The sequence below is a fragment of the Metarhizium acridum genome (genome assembly GCF_019434415.1).
Source record: "Metarhizium acridum strain ARSEF 324 chromosome Unknown scaffold_555, whole genome shotgun sequence".
In the NCBI taxonomy this organism is placed as follows: Eukaryota; Fungi; Ascomycota; class Sordariomycetes; order Hypocreales; family Clavicipitaceae; genus Metarhizium; species Metarhizium acridum.
Window position 1 is genome coordinate 1 of NW_027094039.1, and position 18,415 is coordinate 18,415.

At 48.9% G+C, this 18,415-nt stretch overlaps 9 protein-coding genes across 10 annotated transcripts; 2 read left to right on the plus strand and 7 right to left on the minus strand.

Moving 5' to 3' along the window:
• Positions 1–1,299: 1,299 nt before the first annotated feature.
• J3458_018696 (uncharacterized protein) lies at positions 1,300–2,280 on the minus strand (the record flags this gene model as incomplete). Its single annotated transcript, XM_066121184.1, has 1 exon — positions 1,300–2,280. One exon carries the CDS (start codon positions 2,278–2,280, stop codon positions 1,300–1,302), a length of 981 nt encoding a protein of 326 aa, XP_065973539.1.
• Positions 2,281–2,659: 379 nt separating this feature from the next.
• Positions 2,660–3,408, minus strand: J3458_018697 (uncharacterized protein; the record flags this gene model as incomplete). The annotated part of the gene is made up of 2 exons (XM_066121185.1): positions 2,882–3,408; positions 2,660–2,792 (listed from the first exon to the last, which is right to left on the minus strand). The coding sequence occupies exons 1-2, from the start codon at positions 3,085–3,087 to the stop codon at positions 2,660–2,662; spliced, it is 339 nt and encodes a 112-aa protein (XP_065973540.1). The 5' UTR covers positions 3,088–3,408.
• A 358-nt stretch (positions 3,409–3,766) lies between these two features.
• LPD1_2 (dihydrolipoamide dehydrogenase precursor) lies at positions 3,767–6,627 on the minus strand. Of its 2 annotated transcripts, XM_066121186.1 has the most exons (5): positions 6,303–6,627; positions 6,134–6,198; positions 5,987–6,066; positions 5,221–5,925; positions 3,767–5,102 (listed from the first exon to the last, which is right to left on the minus strand). In XM_066121186.1, the coding sequence occupies exons 1-5, from the start codon at positions 6,362–6,364 to the stop codon at positions 4,422–4,424; spliced, it is 1,593 nt and encodes a 530-aa protein (XP_065973541.1). In that variant the 5' UTR covers positions 6,365–6,627; the 3' UTR covers positions 3,767–4,421. The 2 variants fall into 2 exon arrangements, with proteins under 2 accessions (XP_065973541.1, XP_065973542.1); XM_066121187.1 differs by having other exon boundaries at positions 5,987–6,198.
• A 658-nt stretch (positions 6,628–7,285) lies between these two features.
• Positions 7,286–8,182, minus strand: SGD1_2 (suppressor of glycerol defect; the record flags this gene model as incomplete). Its single annotated transcript, XM_066121188.1, has 1 exon — positions 7,286–8,182. The coding sequence occupies one exon, from the start codon at positions 8,180–8,182 to the stop codon at positions 7,286–7,288; it is 897 nt and encodes a 298-aa protein (XP_065973543.1).
• Positions 8,183–8,222: 40 nt separating this feature from the next.
• Positions 8,223–10,219, minus strand: SGD1_3 (suppressor of glycerol defect; the record flags this gene model as incomplete). Its single annotated transcript, XM_066121189.1, has 2 exons — positions 9,221–10,219; positions 8,223–9,114 (listed from the first exon to the last, which is right to left on the minus strand). The coding sequence occupies exons 1-2, from the start codon at positions 9,856–9,858 to the stop codon at positions 8,223–8,225; spliced, it is 1,530 nt and encodes a 509-aa protein (XP_065973544.1). The 5' UTR covers positions 9,859–10,219.
• Positions 10,220–10,339: 120 nt separating this feature from the next.
• Positions 10,340–11,596, plus strand: J3458_018701 (uncharacterized protein). Its single transcript, XM_066121190.1, has 3 exons — positions 10,340–10,516; positions 10,594–10,672; positions 10,774–11,596. Exons 1-3 carry the CDS (start codon positions 10,487–10,489, stop codon positions 11,049–11,051), a joined length of 387 nt encoding a protein of 128 aa, XP_065973545.1. The 5' UTR covers positions 10,340–10,486; the 3' UTR covers positions 11,052–11,596.
• On the minus strand, positions 11,597–12,909 carry GBP2_2 (g-strand binding protein; the record flags this gene model as incomplete). Its single annotated transcript, XM_066121191.1, has 2 exons — positions 11,597–12,411; positions 12,472–12,909. The coding sequence occupies 2 exons, from the start codon at positions 12,907–12,909 to the stop codon at positions 12,127–12,129; spliced, it is 723 nt and encodes a 240-aa protein (XP_065973546.1). The 3' UTR covers positions 11,597–12,126.
• A 109-nt stretch (positions 12,910–13,018) lies between these two features.
• On the minus strand, positions 13,019–15,035 carry GBP2_3 (g-strand binding protein; the record flags this gene model as incomplete). The annotated part of the gene is made up of 4 exons (XM_066121192.1): positions 13,019–13,242; positions 13,701–14,034; positions 14,426–14,451; positions 15,032–15,035. The coding sequence occupies 4 exons, from the start codon at positions 15,033–15,035 to the stop codon at positions 13,019–13,021; spliced, it is 588 nt and encodes a 195-aa protein (XP_065973547.1).
• Positions 15,036–17,519: 2,484 nt separating this feature from the next.
• Positions 17,520–18,391, plus strand: COQ9_2 (Ubiquinone biosynthesis protein coq9, mitochondrial; the record flags this gene model as incomplete). The annotated part of the gene is made up of 2 exons (XM_007808256.2): positions 17,520–17,966; positions 18,059–18,391. 2 exons carry the CDS (start codon positions 17,520–17,522, stop codon positions 18,389–18,391), a joined length of 780 nt encoding a protein of 259 aa, XP_007806447.2.
• Positions 18,392–18,415: the final 24 nt, after the last annotated feature.

Sequence of the window (18,415 nt, forward strand, 5' to 3'; positions counted from 1 at the left end):
ACACGACTCAACGTTCTGATGTGTCAACCAAACGACGCCATTTCTTACAGGGCCAAGAGCAATTGCCGCCGCAGCGAGGCCAATAGTCCCCCCTTTCGAGCATGAGGCTGGTGGACTGCATAAGCATAGTCATTGCACAGTTGCTCGAGAATATCGTGTACTCGTTGATAGTCCTTAGACGCGACAAGTCTCGTATGACTTTCTCTAACTAACTGTCCACAAATCAGAGAAGGCGCTCGTCGTTCGATTCAACATGTACAACCGCATATTTAAAAAAAAAGTGAAGAGAATGTCAAGCAAAGGCGATAAGAAAAAGGGACACATACTCAAGTGCTCCGACCTTGCGCTTGTCGTATAGTTTGTCGTTCAGGGCGCGTTGAATGTTGGTATCCATGGTCACTAGATCATGCTTTTCAACTGCGTCAGATGGTTTGCGAAGGAAATTATCCGCCTGACCATAGGTGCACAAAGCTTATACAGAGTTACGTCGGAGTACACTTGACAGGAGAAAATGGCCGCTGCCCCGATAGCTGCCTTTGAAGTGCCACGATCCTAAGAGGACAAGACAGTAAGTAACAAGAGACGAGACAACTTGAGCAGTTCGGCGGTTGCGATATGGCGCTCGAGGATAAGAGCAGACGGAGGTGTGTGTATTGATGATGTGATGCTAATTTGGTAGTCTCTGACGACCAGTTTACAGAGCGACAATTGACGACATTGAAACAGGAGTGAAGGATGGTTGAGAATATCAAGGCCGGATGGCATTGTGGCACTGTGGCACTGTGGAGATGTCGCCGAGGTGTGGCGTCATGTCAGCTGGCCACCACCAGTTAGTTAGTTGACTGTTGACTATCCGTGCCTGTGTGTTGTTGAAGGTTAAAAAGCATAAGGGCAAATGTGGAAAATGACCACAAGATGGATGCTATAATATCGAGTGCCAGGCGTTTGTACAGGCAAGGTTCCAAACGCGGAGTATAATTACGTTCTTTCCAAGGTGCACGAGTACATCCCACGCGTTGAAACTCGATACAAAGACCACACTTTAACACTGCGTTTTTACCTATCTAGATTATTTGCCTTACCGTTTCTTCTTTATCATTAAGTTTATTAATGCCCTTCATAGCCTCAATGACAGTAACTGACGGTATTAAGATCAGAGGCTCGCCCATACCAAAAAGGAACTTGGCCTCCTCGGCTTCGCTTTTTCCTCCAACGGAAGCCCATAGGAAAGAATATATGTATCAAAGCACACCTGATCCATGAAAAATATCTTTGAAAAGTCCTCGAATTTCTCCTGCATCAGTCATCGTGTCCAAAGACACCGCCATTCCTTGCTACAGTCTGCTGGCATTTTGCCAGAATAGCAGCCTGTCGGGAGACCTCTGAAAGTCGACCAATGACAGCCTTATTTCCATCAGAAAACCCATACAGCGCATAGGGAATGCCAACGTCTCGGCAAAACTCCACTACCAGCCTTTGTGCCTTACGAAGGTTATGTCGAGGCACCCGAGGGAAGAGATGGTGGATTGCCTGAAACTGTAACCCTCCGTGTATGAAGTCGAGCCAGGGAGGGCAATCTACATCCATCGTGGTACGGAGCATGCGCTGTGCGAAGGACTCCTGCGGTCCCAAGTCTGATGTGCTCATGGCAAAATGGGAGAGCACAATTTGCACATGGAGCGGCGATGAGGTAATGTGGCTGACCATGACAAACATAAACCGCGTCCAGCCATCAGGGAGCATCTTGTACAAAATGCCATAACCAAACCAAGCCCAGAAAAAAAATTGCCCCGCAATTTCCAAGTACCAGTGCCAGGCTCCAGGGCCACGCCTTGGGCCCCTCCGAGCAATGAGATAGTCCCACGACAACCGGTAGAGATTGAATCGTCCTAACGCGAGTAGAGGATAGTATGTCCAGGCTTGGATTCTCAACATAAACTTGGCAACGGCATCGTACTCCATAACCCGATCGTAGTATGTCGATCGCAAGCTTCCCAGTAAACGATGTGTCACGGCGAAGAGGGGTATATGCTCAATGTCGGGATCATGCTCTGGGGCATTCGTGACGATGTGATGAACATTGTGGTTCCTCTTCCACCAGCCAAGGGACAGGCCGCCGATAAAATCAGCGACGAATATCCCAATAGCAGTGTCGATTTGGTAGTCGTGTGTGATCCCCATATGCCCCGCGTCATGAGCAAGGAAGACAAGTTGATGCCAAGCAAAGCCTAAGAACACCGCACCCAGCACGTATTGACTATAACTGAGAGATATGACCATAGCGGCGAATAATCCAACATATCGGCAGCATTCGAAGGCATATGCGGTCCGACTGCATTCGTAAAGGCCTCATCCATAATCGCCTGATGCAAGCTTTTGTATTTCGCTGCTATTTCGTGCTGGGTTGACAAGATCAACACCCGGGTACTTGTCGATGTCTATACTAATCTGCTCTCTTGTAAGAGCGTCTAGATACGACATTCCAGTAGTATCAGGTTCCACACTTGACTGCGAGGATATTGACGCTGTTCTTGTGGGGTGATCTTCGTCGTGGCCTCGTCTTCTCAAGCCGTCATGAGAAGCGTCAAATACAGGGGATGGCGATCTAGATATGGGAGTGCTTGAGGCTAGCACTTTGCCATTATGCAGCTCCTCACAATCAACGTTGTCGGCGTCCATAGATGAGCGAAACAGACCCCCCTGAATCGGTGGTCGGAAATTTGTCCAAAAACCATCCAATCTTGCCGATTCGATACCGCATCATTTGTTCTTGGGCGGCCTTAGAGTGAAGACTGGCGTGTAGGGAAGAGGTAAATCCAGTTAGCAGGAAAGGTTCACCTTTGCAACATTGAGAAACTGTCAAGAGTGTGAAACCACCTACGCTTGGATTTCATCTGTAGCATCCTTGCCTACCATGTGCAGTAAAGCTTTCTCACCACCAGGATGGTAAGGCAGCCATGGGTCGACTTTTAGGACATATTGATTGAAAATGACGATTTTTTGGCCGCCTGCTATACGACTTTCGATCTCGTTCCTAGACATGTAAGGGTATGTCCGAACCCCGGCAAGCGTTGAGGTCGAGTTCATCAGGTTTGATTCTTGGATGACTGAACCAAGAATATTGATTGGGGGCTGTCTACTCCGTAGTAAACAGGTTGAGTGCAGGATGTATGTACCGCCAATCGTGTCTCGTCAGGGCAGTACTAATCTACTGCGAAGAACCGTCAGTCGCACGCGCCACCCTCCCAAGTTTTTGATGTGCATGAGACGATAGACTCAGGATCCTGAGAGCGATTTGCCAGTATCCCCCTCAAAACACCCAGCAATTGAAAGGCTGAATCAATACCGTCGGGGTTTTGTGTGCTTCGCACGATCTTGCTGGCGGTCTGTGGATGTTGTATTCACGACGTTTCTTGTCTACGTCCAGGGGAGAGGGGCGGAGAACGCTGAAGCTACCAGACCGCTAACAAAATTCGTTGGCAAAGCCCACCGGCCACTTCGGCTCGGCTAGATGCAATGTGAAAGCAGCCCACTTGGGAGTTGATTGACCTGTTTAACGCATTGGGTCGCTAATCAGGGAGGCTACGGCAGGGGGTTGGTGCGCAAGTGGCACGGAGAACGGAGAAGTACGGAGTACAGGCTGGATCTTACCACCCGACATGCCACCTGGCCGGTGCAACCCCGGTATGGAGACGACGTTGAGGGTTGAAAAGGCCTTTCGAAGAGCCAACATTACACACCATTTCCTCGCGAAAAGGTTCCTCTAAGCGGAGGTGCTGCACAGAGAGGCATTTCAAATGGCTGTGATGACTCTGACCAGAAGTAGGAATGATTTTGGCCTCCGATTCTCCGAGACACCTTCTGCGAAATATTGTGAGAGACATGCTGGCATAGGCGCCCCTGTACTCTTAAAACCAATGTTGTGTAGAGCCTCGACGCGTACCTACCCAGTAGTAAGTAATAATTAATAGAAAAGTAACAGAGGCAGCTCAATCACCTCGGCATTTGGATCCTTTTATGACTGTCCAGTCATCACAAAACTGCACTAGCATTTAGATCACACTGCTGGTTTGACCGTCGCATTGACCTGCTTTTCATTTGGTTGCGTAGAATTGAAAGGTTCAAAGTCAAGGAAGTATATGCATTCGCTGCAGAGGCTGATTTAAATACTACCAAAAATAAGAGCTGGCCATATAGTATGGCAGAGGCTATAACTCCTTTAACAGAGGTTTCATTACTATTTTACACCATCTACCATGAGAATATCCGGAACTACAACAAGCACCATAGCCAAATGCTAGAAGGAAGACAGATGTAGGAAGAACAACTATGCTTAACCCACCACCGTCGGTTGCTCCTGATCGGAATCATTTCCGCAGAGGCTTTGACCACCCACCCGCTCGCTCAACATTTGACATAGTCTATCGAGAGCTAATGACTCCTGAGCCTCGGCCTACTCCTATTTCCAGAAACGATTGCCGCTTTAGAAGTGAATGGCTTTTGAGCTGGTGGCCATAGCGGCCTCCTTGAAAGCTTCCGCTAATGTTGGGTGTGCATGGCAGGTTCGTGCAATATCCTCCGTTGATTGCACCATACTCCAGGGCCAACGTGCCCTCCGCAATCATTTCTCCGGCATTCGGCCCGATGATGTGAACTCCAAGAAGTCTGTCCGTCTCTGGATCTGCAAGCATTTTGACGAGACCATCGGTGTCTAAATTGGTCTTGGCACGAGAATTAGCGCTGAATGGGAAAGTCCCGACACGGTACGGAATCTTCTGGTTTTTCAGCTCTTGCTCGCTCTGGCCGACCCAAGCAACTTCAGGATAGGTGTACATGACAGAGGGGATGCAACCATAGTTGACATGTCCGTATCCCTTCTTGATATACTCCACGACAGCTACAGCTTCTTCCTCAGCCTTATGAGCGAGCATTGGACCGAAAGTAACGTCGCCAACACAGCGGATATGCGGGATCTTCGTTCGGTATTCAGAGTCGATAATGACGCGACCTCGTTCATCAAGCTCCATGCCAATGTTCTCCAGGCCCAAACCCTGCGTGTACGGACGGCGGCCAATGGCAACTAAAACAACATCTGCACTGAGCTGCAAGCAGGATTAGCAGTGGTACTCATCATGAAACAGTATATCAAAACGGTCAAGGAAAGTAGGAACGAAAAAGAGGCCGAAAACCGAGCTGATACAAGGAATAGGTTCGACTTACAGTTTCAGGCTTGCCACCTTTGGCAGCGTCAACACCCAGGGTAACCTTATCACCAGATTTGTCACCGCTGACGACCTTGGTGTTCAGCTTAAAGTCCATTCCTTGCTTCTTCAAAAGCTGCTGGGTTGACTTTGCAATTTCCGTATCCATACCAGGACCTCCGATCTGGCCCAAAAACTCGACGACGGTAACCTTAGTACCTAGTCGTGACCACACTGAAGCCATCTCAAGACCAATAATGCCGCCGCCAATGACAACCATGGTCTCGGGAATTTTTTCCAAAGCAATGGCACCCGTGCTGGTAATGACACGCTTCTCGTCGATTTCAAGACCGGGAAAGGGGGTGGCTTCAGAACCGGTGGCAATGAGAATGTTCTTTCCTCGGACAGTTGTCTCGCCACCATCATTGAGGGCAACCTTGATATCATTTTCGTTGACAAATGAGCCTGCACCTTTGATGTACTCGACACCATTCTTCTTCAGAAGAAATTCAACACCCTTGGTGAGGCCGTTCACGGCGGTTTCTTTGGCCTTCATGAAGTTGGCAAGATTCAGTTTGACGTCGCCAACCTCTATTCCACGGTTCTTCGTATCGTGCAGAATCTGGTGGTACAAATGCGAGTTATTCAGGAGCGATTTCGAGGGGATGCATCCGACGTTGAGACAGGTACCACCAAGGGTGCCACGCTTTTCAATACAGGCAACCTAAAGAATCGTCGTTAATTTACAAAATAGCTATCAATAGGTTGAACATCTTTGACATTACCTTCATGCCCTCTTGGCCTGCTTTGATAGCGGCAACGTACCCAGCGACACCACCGCCGATGATAACGAGGTCCTTCTCCTCTGAAAAATCGTTAGCTCCAGACACACGTCATGTTCGGAAATGGCTCGCCAAAATGACATCACAAACCAGAGGAAGAGGCGTAGCCACGGGTCCATCGCGACAATCCTGGAGATGAGACGATGGTTGGCAACCTGAGAAGACACAGTAGTTAGAGAGCTGAATTGATTGCAACGATTCCTAGGGACGACCATGGATGACGCATCTCAAGTGGAAGCTCCAAGATCGGACAACTTACGAGGAATGCTGCCAGGACGACGGCCTGACCGCGACCCTGGAGACAAGACGGCTAGTGAGCATCTTGAGGCACCGATATGCAAATTATGGTTGGTCAATGGGTGCCGGATGACATGCGATGGCGACGAGAGGGAAGGTTAAGGTTTTGAGACACAGATGCGTCGTCGGAGAGCTCCTGCGAGGCTTGACGGCAAAACTGCAGGGTGGCCCCGGAACAGCTGGTAATTTTCCTTGGGACCCGGCGCTTCCCTCAAAACATTGGGCTAGGTACCTAGTAGGCTGGGCACAACGCACGCAGCGAGGTCTCCCGAGTACCTCAACATAATCCACTGGGCGAGGGATGACCAATGAGGCGGCTCTGAGTTGGTTGTCGTTGCTCAACGTGATTAATGCCTCAGGACAAATGCCGAGCCACAAGCCGTACGATTCCGCCTTGAGGCGACCTTAGCCGCGCCAACATCGAAGTTCGAGAAACCAAAGAGCGAATGGTATCAATTATCAATGGACAATACTGAGTTCCCTGACACACCAAAGTCAATGATTGTTATATATCTAAATACTGGGTGACTTTGCAGCCTGAGAAGCCTGCAGCACAGAGTCTAATGGCTGAATTGTAAAGGGAAAAGAGCCCCCCTTGACACAAACAGGAGAACCATTATTTACACCTGTCTGTGCACCTGACAACTTACCTCCTAGGTAGCTACTAGACATTTCTTTTGGATTTGACCTTCTCAAGTTCTATGAATCAAGCTGCTTGTGCTAGGACGTCATTCTGCAAACGATATCAATTGGATCATAATTTACGAATTACGCCAAACCAGAGTTTGTATGTACCGGCCTGCCTTTTTACTCGAAGGGAGTGGCTGTGAAACTGACTCGTGGGCTAGTAACTACCTAGGTACCTAGACCATGATCCTTCAATTCTAAAGATCCCCCACATCATCCGACGTCAAAAGGTCATTTACCTAAATAACATAGAGTACGCTATTGCCTATCCCCGTCTGATCCTTGGATAGCGGCTTGTGCCTTTTGTCTCACCCGTTGCATCGCCTTGGTCTGCTTGTTCTCTATATGCTTGGACTTGCGGACTTTTTTCCTCAAAAACCAGTGCAGATTGGCTGCCAGAGCAGGTAGCTCGCTGGCAGGGCCGAAGATACGTTTCACCTTCAGATCTTCATTGGTCTCTTTCCCTCTGCATTGCCGTAAGAGACTTAGAAGAAACAACTCCACAAATAACGAGGCCCATACATTCAGTTCTGGGAGGTCAATGGGTTTGAGGATGCTGATGCTGAGGGCACCGTTAGCCACAAGTGATGCGTAAAATTGAGCAATATTGCCCAGCCGGCGTTCGTTTTTTGAGTCTTTCCCCTTCCGTAGTCTCCTCAGCTTCCTCTGAACCTTCGCCGAACAGGGATTCGCCCAAGCTTCGAAATATTTTCCAAAGACGATCTTGAATGCGAATCTGATCCGGCTGTTCAAGCAAGCTTGTCCCCCCACCAAGGCATAATATTCATTGTAATCTGGTTCGCTTCCGACACATTGGACCAAAACTCTAGTTATTTCAAGCTGATCATCCTTTTTCAATTTCAAACCCACAAATTGGCGATGACCATGTTCGTAGTTAAGCCCCGACATAATGGCCGTAAATATGGCAATCTGGGTACCCGTATGGAGACCTTGCGCCTTCGCCTTGCTTGGATAATCTGGCAGAACAAAATCCATGTCCTCATCGTCCGCTGCATCTTCAAGGTCACGGCTCACTGTCTTGGAGATCATTCTCGCTCTTTCTTCCGCATCACGGTAGGTCGGAACACTGGCACCAACTAGCCACCATTTCCCATGCTTGTCCACGCTTTCAGTATCTTTAAGGCCAATACCCATTGGTGCTAGACCATCCAGCCGTCTTGACTGTGACTTGAGCTCACCGAGGCGCTTTTTTCATCCGAAGAACGTGCTCGGACACGATGGTAGAGTCTGTTCCTTTAGCACTCGGCTTGTTATTCTTCAGGCCCTGGATTGTTTCAATCATGAACTTTGTGCGTACTGAGATATTCGTATATCCAACGCTGTTAACAGAAGAGCTTAAAACGTTTGAAACATGCTTAAGCGCTTGAGGATCATCTCTTCGTAATAGCTTTCCAGCCATTCGACAGACCCTGAGTAGCAGTTCAACGTTCAGCTCGGAGAGGTTGTCTAACAGTTTTTCCATATAGTCGAATACAATTTTGCAACTGACGACTTCAAAGACGTACAGCTGCGTAAGAAAAGTCAGGAAATTGGAGGGTTCCTTTTTTAACGCTTGCTGACTGCTATCATGGTCTGCGGCTTGACCATAGTATTCACCAAACTCCTTCACTATATTTCGCACGAGATGTGATCCAAAGCTGGAACCCGTAATTTTGTAAACTGCGGCGGAAAATCCGCCGATCAAGACGAAGAATTGGTCAGGCAGACTCTCTTGTTTGCGCAATTGTGCCAAAATAGCATCAGTGAGAATATCGGTGACTTCCGCGCGGGCATTTGATTGGTATAACTCTTCGACAGACTGCACAATCGATATAAGGTTGGTGTCCGTCAACCGATTGATCAGGCCACGAACTTGTCGTTGTAGCCGAGGCTGGGCAAGCTTCTCTGATTCTGTACTTTCATAGCGTCGTGACAATGGAACATACTTTGCAGTCACTGACCCTCCGGTAGGTGCGATGTAAGGATTCTCTCTTTGCGGTTGTTTGTAATTTTCAAATGCTCTTTGGTCGGAATCATGTCCACCGGTGGTGTCGTCCTCGTCTATAACAGATGAACCCGGTGAAACGCTTTTCAGTCATATCCCGAGTCGGAGCAGACCTCACCCTAGAAAGAGAGTCTGAAAGGGGTTGTGAAACAGGTCTGGACACCGTCTTTCTCCTCTTTGAAGACAACCAGTCATCGTAGACAGATTTTCGTTTCTTCATATCATCTTCACTGCTGGCAATATCCTCGCCCGGCTCGCCAATTAGTTCCTCCAAGCCATCTTCCTTGAATGCTTGCGGTAGAGATCGACGACCCTTTTTGATACCAAGCTTCCTCTCGAAATCTTCAATTTCAGCATCATCTTGGGCTAACTTCTCCAGGTGTATCTTTGATAAGCCTCGTCGTTTTGTCGTATTGGGAGTTGTATCTGCTGAAATTTCACCGGACGAGTCCTCCCAGTTCTCCACTTCTTCAGTGCTGTATTCCGAATCGCTACCCTTGCCAGCATCTGATAGCATATCATCGACCTGGTCCACGTCTGAGAACTGGGATGCCAAAATGCGAGGTACTGGAGACAAGGTTTTCCTGTGACAAGATGCAGAATTACCCTCTTTTCTTTTCATCATGGGCCTCGAGGGATGGTTAGAGTGCCTCTGAGATTTCCTCTGCGTCCTTTGAAGTCTGCGATTTTCCTTGCGTGTGAGGGAGTGAGGTGAGCCATAATGTCGATGGATTGCCGCTCCTCCAGATTGTTTCTGTGTGTGTAAGTCGACGCCTATGCGCTTGAACAGTTTCTGTTGGAGGTCTGTAATTGAGCCTGCTGGCATTTTGAGCAGACTGTCTGCAAATGATTCCAGAACAGGCCGATTCTTTGTGTGTAGTGCACTCGTATCACCCGAAATAAATAGAAGACGGATGGGAAAAAATCGCAGATCTGTTAACTGGGACCTAAAGTTACAAAGCTTAGGAGGCTAACGATGCTCGGGAGGAAAAAAATGAAACGAAATGTCTGGGAAAAACAAGCAGACTCTCTCAGCAGAGGGGAGCTGTTTGCTTAAAGAGAAGTTATGGGGTTTTGGGGGGGATATGACAAAAAAAACTAATAAGTCTGATGAAAACCAACAGTGATAAGAACGGGCAAGACGCGTTTTCAAGCTGGAGATCCAAGCAAGGCAACTGTGCAAGTTCTGTCAACGGTCCAACTTCAAGAAGAATATGGTCAACTCAGAACTGGTGACCAGCGGAATGAAAAATAAATATGGAGCCCGCCACAACTCTCAGCCCAGGCCCATGACTTAGGCACCCATTGGTCGCCCCACATTGCACAACATTGCAAGCTTCCATGGGCATCAAGCTGCTAAACTGGGCTGCCGCTCAACTCTGCAAGTTGTTCACAACTCGACGAACAGATGCGCTTCTGTAGCCATTGACTTCTCGGCGCCGTGGAACTGTACAATGGAGCCTAATCAAGTAAGCCAAGATGAGGTTAGTGATCTGCACTTCACTCAAAACTCTGAGCTTTTTCTGCTAGATACAGCCATACGACTAACCCCGCAGAGCAGTTTTTCTCCAAACTTGACGAGCTCTTCACACAAAGGAAAGGGGCAAGTCATGGGGCGGTTTATTTAACTCAGAAGCGCTGTAAGTATAGTATTCTACGCCGTCACTGATATGGATATATACTCCCGTTTTGGCGACTCTCTGTTATGAACCTTTTGATTGTTGACTCTAATCATCTATAGTGATGAGCCATACAGAAGAAGATACCATGGAGAAGAGCGATGCAGGATCTGATCAGTATCCTACAGGTCCCATGCCCGTCCTCATCAGAGCGTCAAATGGGAAATCAAAAAGAAACAGGTCCGACAAGATCAAGATGTCGACAATAGTGGAACCACATGATCTTGACAGCTTCTATACCCGGTTTGCTGACATTTGCAAATCTGGAATGGTGGCGCTGAAGCCTAGAGATCGAAGCAAGAAGAAAGCCAAAGCAAAGAAGAAGAAGGCCGCGTCGTGAAATCATTTGTGCATTGTTGGCTGCAGGCCAAATTGAGTCTCTGTCCCAAGACCGGGTAATCAGGTGCGGCTACCTCGCATGTGTCTACATGGAGCATCTAGGCAGCGTCGGGAAAGCGATGTCCAAGCAGGAACAATTATGCTTGGTATGAATGAATACATAGGGTCTAAGCATCCTGTGCTATATTGCAACATGAGACTCTTCCTCAACGTTATTCATTTGTGTTCTTTTTTTCTAGCGGGATGAAAGTCTACATACGAGCAAGCATTCAATGGAATACGGTGTGGACGAAGGTTCAAGTGTCAACTGAGTGAAACCCCAAATCCACTCCATAGGGATTCACCGTTGAGATAATTCTGCTATCACATATTACCTTGATTTGACGGAGACAAGAATAAACACTATAAGCAGAGAAACTACACGGTATGTATTCAATATCAGGGCATTAGTGAAATATATCTGAATCAATGTGCTTTAATCGCAACGGTCCGGACGAGAACATCTGCTCTTCATCAATCTCCCATCTTCAATCACTAGGAACGTAGATTTTGTTCGACAAATCCCACACGACGTGAGAATGCATTACTGTCTGATTCATCTACGAACTTAAGATAGCAATCCCGTCTCTTAAAGCAGAGAATACCATCTGGTTTATAGTTTCCAGCATCACGCCTAATTACAATCACCTCTTATACCACGTTGCTCGTATCACTGGCTACACTGTTCATTTGCGTACTAGCATCAACACCATCCGGCGTGGAAATGTAACTGTAACGACACTGCTCACTAATCTCAACTCATTCAGAGGAGAGCCACCAATTTCCACGCAGCATGGACTATACTTCATCCAACTTTTCAAATTATCAATTTGCGGAAAGATTGACCCCAAAAAAAGAAAAAGATAGGAAAAAATCAAGGGAAAGACGATAGACGTGTGGTAGAATACCGAGGTGAAGTTCTCTAGTAATTCGCAGTGCAAATCCACTTGCGAAGGTGTAATCCACGGTCTATTTCCGGACCATGGCCAATTGAAAACCTTACCGAGATATCCGCACCAATCGTCAATCGTCCTTGCCTACATGATCTGGTCTTGTGTCAAGCCACCATGCGTGTCTGTCTCCATGCTCTCGCCACTAGGCTGATTAAGGTACTTGACAAAGCTCAGGTTGAGAGGACGACCGCCGTATTGGTAACCTTGGAACTTGGCAATCGCAGTTTCTGCAGTATCTGCAGTATCGAAACGGACGACACCTGTACCTCTAGACCGGCCACTAGGTTCATATTGTATTTCAGCCTGTTCCACCTTACCAATTGTGGTGAACAAGTCAACCAAATCGTCGTTGCTCGTGGACCATGGAAGCTAGTGACAAGTCAGCTCTGGGATTCCTGCTTGGTTTTTCATGGTTCGTTGCCGACTCACATTTCGGACGTAGATTGTCTCGCTCTTCTCAGTTCCAGCAGTAGCACCATCTGTGAATGGATTCGGGGCGACAGCAGTGGCGGTTGAGGCATCGAAGTTCGCACCACCACCAGAGAAGCCTCCACGACCGCCAAATCCGAAACCTCCACGACCGCCGCCATAACCTCCACGCCCGAATCCGCCGCCGAACCCGCCTCTCATACCGCCCCCGTAACCGCCACGTCCCGAAAAGCCCATACCGCTAGAACCGGCGTATCGGTCTTCACGGACTTCGAGCATTCGTCCTTGCCAGTCATACCCGTTGAATTGCTGAATAGCATTCCGAGCATCGTCGGGATTCTCAAACACAACAATACCAGAACCTTTGGGACGGCCATCAGGGCCGATGTGGACATCGGCGCGAATTACACCACCCACACGAGCTAACGGGTAATACATGTTAGAGGAGTTTCACCACTGAGCATAGTGTCCAATTCTTAACTCACCTGCTTGTCGGAAAAGATCTTTCAGATCCTGCCACCCGATGTTGAATGGAAGCTGCCAAGAGTTAGTCTGGCAACGCAACATTTTCCTTATCATCATTATATGAGGAACAAACATTAGCTACGTAGATCTGTCGGCCACCTGCGCCAGGAGGACCACCATAACCGCCTTGGTTGTTGAAGCCGCCTGACATCCCCCCACTAAACCCACCGCGGTTGCCTCCGGTGGCACCAATAAATCGTGGCTCAGCTTCACGATCCTTGATGAAGATTAGTCGAGTTACGCTGACTTAGGTATAAAAGAGACTTACCTCTCGAACGTAAACTAGGCGTCCCATCAAGTTCTGGTTGCTAAGTTGAGCAACGGCTTGCTGAGCCTGTTCTCTCGTTGCATATTCCACAATTCTATGACAAACGGTGAGCCTTTTTTCGTCATCCCAAGCAGGTCCACAATGCCGGCGTAGAATACGTACCCGCATCCCTACAATCATCCAGGACATCGTCCGAACCCGTCAACCCAGCCATCCATCAAGAGCCAGCGAAAGGGAGTGTGCCAAATAGGAGGAGAAACGGAGAAGGGAGTGAGAAAAGAAAAGAAAAGAAACCAGCCAAAAACTATGTGATAAAGCCCACCTTCGACATTCCATTAGGGAGAAGGAGCACATCAGCGAAGAGCACCTCTCCGGCTATAGAAAAAACAAGACCGTTAGATGTCCTGCGCCTGCATCATAGTCGTGGTCGACGTACCCTGTCTCATAAAATCTTTTAGATGATGCCATTTCACATCATAGGAAAGATTGCCGACATAGACACGGCGGTCTTGCTGTGAAGTTTCCCGAATGTTGTTCATCATTTGTTCCCTTGCCGCGGCTCGCTCTTCATAAGATCGATGCGGTGCTTGTCCGCCGTAACCTGCGCTGGATCCTCCGCTAGGGGCACCTGTTCCAGTCATGGGCGAGCGATCACGGCCACGACGATAATCGTCCCTACTATTCGACCTGCTACGAGGCGAGAATGAGCGCCTGCGTGATTGTCGACCCGGGCTTCTGGAGCGTCGGCGGGGCGATCGGGACCTCTCTCGCTTTTGCCAGTTAGTACGAAGGCTGCAATGAACAGATGGATGTATGATGGATGGGTGGATTGGGGAGGGCGATTGAATGAAGGCTATAGCAAAATTTTATGTGCGAGCAAGTGAGCCACGTAGCAATGTGTATTGAACCATGGGCTTGAACATGGGGAGGAGAGTGCTTTTCCAGCCCCAAAAGATACCGGCACTGCGTAAACGACCTCTTGAAGTCTTGCCGGCGCTACCAAGGACGCCCGAAGAGGAGACACTGCGCTGAGTTCTGCATGGAGCGGCATTTGGTGGCGGCAAGTCCAGAGAAGAAGGGGCCAAATAGTTGCAAAAGCATACAGTTGAGGGGTAAAAGCAAAAACAAAGAAATGGACGGGAAAGCCAAAAAGTCACTTACTGGTCGATAGGTATCGCCTGAATCAGCTATGCGAGAGGGTTAGATATTCCAGTGGACAGTATTCTTGAGGAAGATGTGACGGAGACAAGACGATAGCCAGGAATTGAGATCCAAACAAACACAAGAGTAGTTTGGAAGAAGAGTGTGGGGTGTGTACCAGAGAGAATACGTTCTGGCAGGGAAGTAGGCAGGACCGGAAACATGCAGGTAAGCGGGCTTGTGATAATGCAGTGTACGGGGAAGGGCCAGCAGACCAGAAGGTTGTTTGTGCCGGTGTGTATCTTGGTGTGGATGACAGTGAACACGTTACAGTAGGCAAGAAGAAATTACATCAACTGTGATGCGTGATAGTGATATGTGTGTAAGGCGTGCCGTTTACAGCCGATCGGCAACAAGGCTGAAGGCCTCGTATGGCAGGAAGAGACGTCGAGCAAATACGTGACAATTCGTAACAATTTGCTCGTGTGTGTGTAGACAACCAACGATATAGCCAGGAAATATCTGGTGGCCGTGGAAGGTCGTGGACAGCGAGGACAGCTTGAACGGCGTGGACGGGGTAGGAGAGGTGCGGGCAGATGCAAATGTGTGGCAGAGGGGAGGACATACCCATGACAAAAGTCTAAGCGTTGTGAACAACGAGGCTCTGTGCCCAAAGCTCGGTGAAAGGCGAGCGGGTGTCTCAACAGAGGGAGGGTAGGTCAAGCCTGGTTGCGGTTGCGGACACTGAGCGGGAATATGACGAAAGACGGACGAGCAACTGTGGTGAGGAGAAGACACTACAGTCAGCAAACAACAGAGTCGCGCATAAATGCAAGATGGATGCAGCAAAGTCGGAATCGGGATGGTGGTGGCGCGACGGTTGAAGGGGGGTGGGAGGACGATGGGGTAAAGCTTCCCAGAAGTGCCAGAGCAAGTTGGCGAGAAAGAAAAGACGCGCCTCCAGCTCCAACGAGGGGGGAATCAGGCAGCGAATGGGATTGCAAAGGAGCAAGACGACAAGGGGGTCAAGCTGCAAGCTACCCTACCTCAGGTACGAAGTACAAAGCTTGGCCTGGAATCAATCCACTTGGGCAAGCAAGAAAAAGGATTGGAAAGGAAAGGAGGGATAGCGCAGGGTCTGGATGAGGAATTTTGTCAAGTCTCGTCGCAGGTTGGGTGCAGAAGTTGGAACAGGGAGCGAGCGATTGAATGGATGGGCAAGCCGCTCAAGCCTGGTGCGAGTTTCCAAGGGAGGCAATGGGGCTGGGCTTACCGCTTACCGCTTACCGGTCCGGTCGGAAATAAATGCACGTTCAGTGTTGCTGCATCAGCTTTCAAAGCCGTCGTCGAGAAGAGTGCTGCCGGCGGGAGACAGTGCGTGGCTGAGACTTGCAGGCCCTGCTGAGCGAGCGAGTGCAGTTGATGAGAGATGAGAGCAGGCTGGGATATCAAGGTGGTGGTGGAGTCTTGAGCCTAGAGCGCTACGGGGGGGAAGCCAGGAACAAGACCATCTCGAGACAAGAAGAGCCTGGTCTGCTCTGGCCAACCTCGTAATTAAGTACCTCTAGTACCGGGTACATACCTATAAGTAGGTACCTAGTGGGCATGTATGTAGTAGGTACAATACCTAATACCCAGTGCTTTTAATGGTTGGTACTCCGTACAATACTCCGTATAACGCCCAAGTTGATGCGGCGGGTAAACGCTGCAGCGGAAATTTAAAGGCACGGGGGCTGGGGCTATTACTTGTTCTCACTTCTCGTCCACTTAGTCGCTGACGGGTAACTACTTGACATGTGTGATGGAGAAAAAAATAGGTAGGTAGGTAGGTAGGTAGGTAGGTACTTCGTCTAGGGCAACATGCATTATCCGTTCGCAAGACGCAGTGCTATTCTACGCAATCAATACAACAGCTTTCTGGCCATGTCTTGCCTGCTGCAGGAAGAGAGAGATCTTGACTCTAGCTCGGGCAGCCCAGGCCGCTATTTGAACACCTGCATCACAATGTACCCGAACATTTGTGATGGTGGCAAACCATCCCTCATTGCTCCGTATGGTGTGCCAGACTCACCTTCAACATGCCATAACGATGGGATGGCATTGGGGGCACTCGCAGCCACGGCTCAGCCGCGCTTTGGTCAACTGGCAGTGTAGCAACAACGCCGCTGGTGCATGTGTGCTCGACATATCGCACCGGTTGGGACTTTCGACACGAAAGCGAAACCCTTTTCAGCCCCCAGTACTCTGGAGGCAGGGGCTGTGGTGATTGTGGGAATCAATCGCTGAGTATTGGGACAAAGAGGTGCACGACTCCACCGAGTATCTCAATCCCGCGTAAAGGTTTTATCGAGCGTTCTTGTAGCATTGTACTTCGGTGCTACAGAAACGTAAGAATAATGAAGATGCCGAGGCTTGCTCCAGAAAGAACACGTCGAGAATACATAGTATTGAATTAATTCTCCTCTGAGACTTCGTGCTGCTTCGCTAGCCATGGGAAGTACGGGACATATAATAACTCTACCTACCTACCCTACTATCTGCCAATGCAGAGAGATGCTGATCAGCCCATTAGACAGTTGGCGGCAATAGAAATCGGTCCATGTTGCGGACCAGAGAGCTACCTACTAGGTACTAGGTAGATAAATGCCTACATGTACTGGATCCAAGCACTATTGCGAGCCAAGGGGATTCCCATTTTATTTTCTTTCAAGTAAGACTTACCACTGTGTGAGCTCTGGGAAGACAGTGTATGAGTCGAACAAAGTGAAACACAAATCCGACTGTCTTATTAGACACCTTCGCCTTTTGGCTCGAAACGAGTATTGTCTTGCCAGGTTGTTTAAAGAAAGGCACGGCATGAGAACTGGCACTCGAGTGTTTACAACCCACTCCCACCACCAGCGCCGGGGTCTCTATGGTCGGGAACAATTTTGCTATCGAGACTAGGCCGATCTACGACTGCCACATGCCATCAAACAAATTTCTGAGATCATAGCGCACAGCAGAACCGCGAATACGTTGCCTGTCTTCTCCCCGATATTTAACTCTTTTCTTCTTTTCCCACTTTGACTTTTAATTTATATCTTTATCTTTGGCACCCTCCTATGCAAAATCTATGCCAATGATGCGGGCATCACCGACGCGACCGACCTTGCTTCCGATTGCACAACTAGTGATTCCTCGATACACCTGCCTTACCCGAGCGAGCTTCCACTCATACGAGCATCCTCCGTCAGCGAAGTCGTTTGGTGACGTGGAAAATGCCATTCTTTCCGCGGCCTATCAGCATGTACCGGAACACGGCTTCTCTCACAGTGCCTTGGGCCTCGGAGCGCGCGATGCTGGTTATCTCGACATCAGCCCCAGCGCCTTGTCGGACGGCGTGTTCAGCCTAATACAATTCCACCTCGTCCGTCAGCGCCTGGCCCTTGCAGAAAAAAGCAGGGAGTTGTTTGATACAAGCAACACAAACGTTTCGGGCAGCGGCATTGGATTCAAGATAGCTACATTGGCGTGGGCCAGACTGATGGCAAACAAGGACATTATTCACAGGTGGCAAGAGGTATGATTCTCTTTCCCTACTTTGACACACTGTTTGCTTCGCAATTTTTCTTCTTGCGGTCTCTATGCCTAGGCTGACACCATTATTGCAAGGCACTCGCCATAATGGCCCAGCCGAGCTACGTCCCAGCCTCTCTGAAGGAACTCGCCATGCTCTCGGATGAGATGTGGTATCTAGCTGGTGACAAAGCAGTAGACTCTTCCTGGTACACCAAAAGGGCATCACTTTCTATCGTATATAGCACGAGCGAGCTATTCATGACAAATGACAAGTCGCCGGGCTTTGTTGATACACGCAAATTTTTGGATAGAAGGCTAGAAGAAGTGACTACAGTGGGAGGATTTGTCGGAACTCTCGGTGCTTGGGGTAGCTTCACAATGAATGCAGGTGTGAACGTCTTGAGAAGTAAAGGCATGAGAGTATAATGTACAAAACATTCGTCTTCCCAA

Coding starts and splice junctions, on each gene's coding strand:
- LPD1_2 (XM_066121186.1), bottom strand. CDS start 6,364: ATGCTCACTAGCCGTCTTGTCTCCAGGGTCGCGGTCAGGCCGTCGTCC. Junction 6,067..6,133: donor TGGCTACGCCTCTTCCTCTG/GTTTGTGATGTC, acceptor ACGATTTTTCAG/AGGAGAAGGACCTCGTTATC. Junction 5,103..5,220: donor AAGGTGGCAAGCCTGAAACT/GTAAGTCGAACC, acceptor TCCTGCTTGCAG/CTCAGTGCAGATGTTGTTTT.
- J3458_018701 (XM_066121190.1), top strand. CDS start 10,487: ATGGAGCCTAATCAAGTAAGCCAAGATGAG. Junction 10,517..10,593: donor ATCAAGTAAGCCAAGATGAG/GTTAGTGATCTG, acceptor CCCGCAGAGCAG/TTTTTCTCCAAACTTGACGA. Junction 10,673..10,773: donor TTATTTAACTCAGAAGCGCT/GTAAGTATAGTA, acceptor AATCATCTATAG/TGATGAGCCATACAGAAGAA.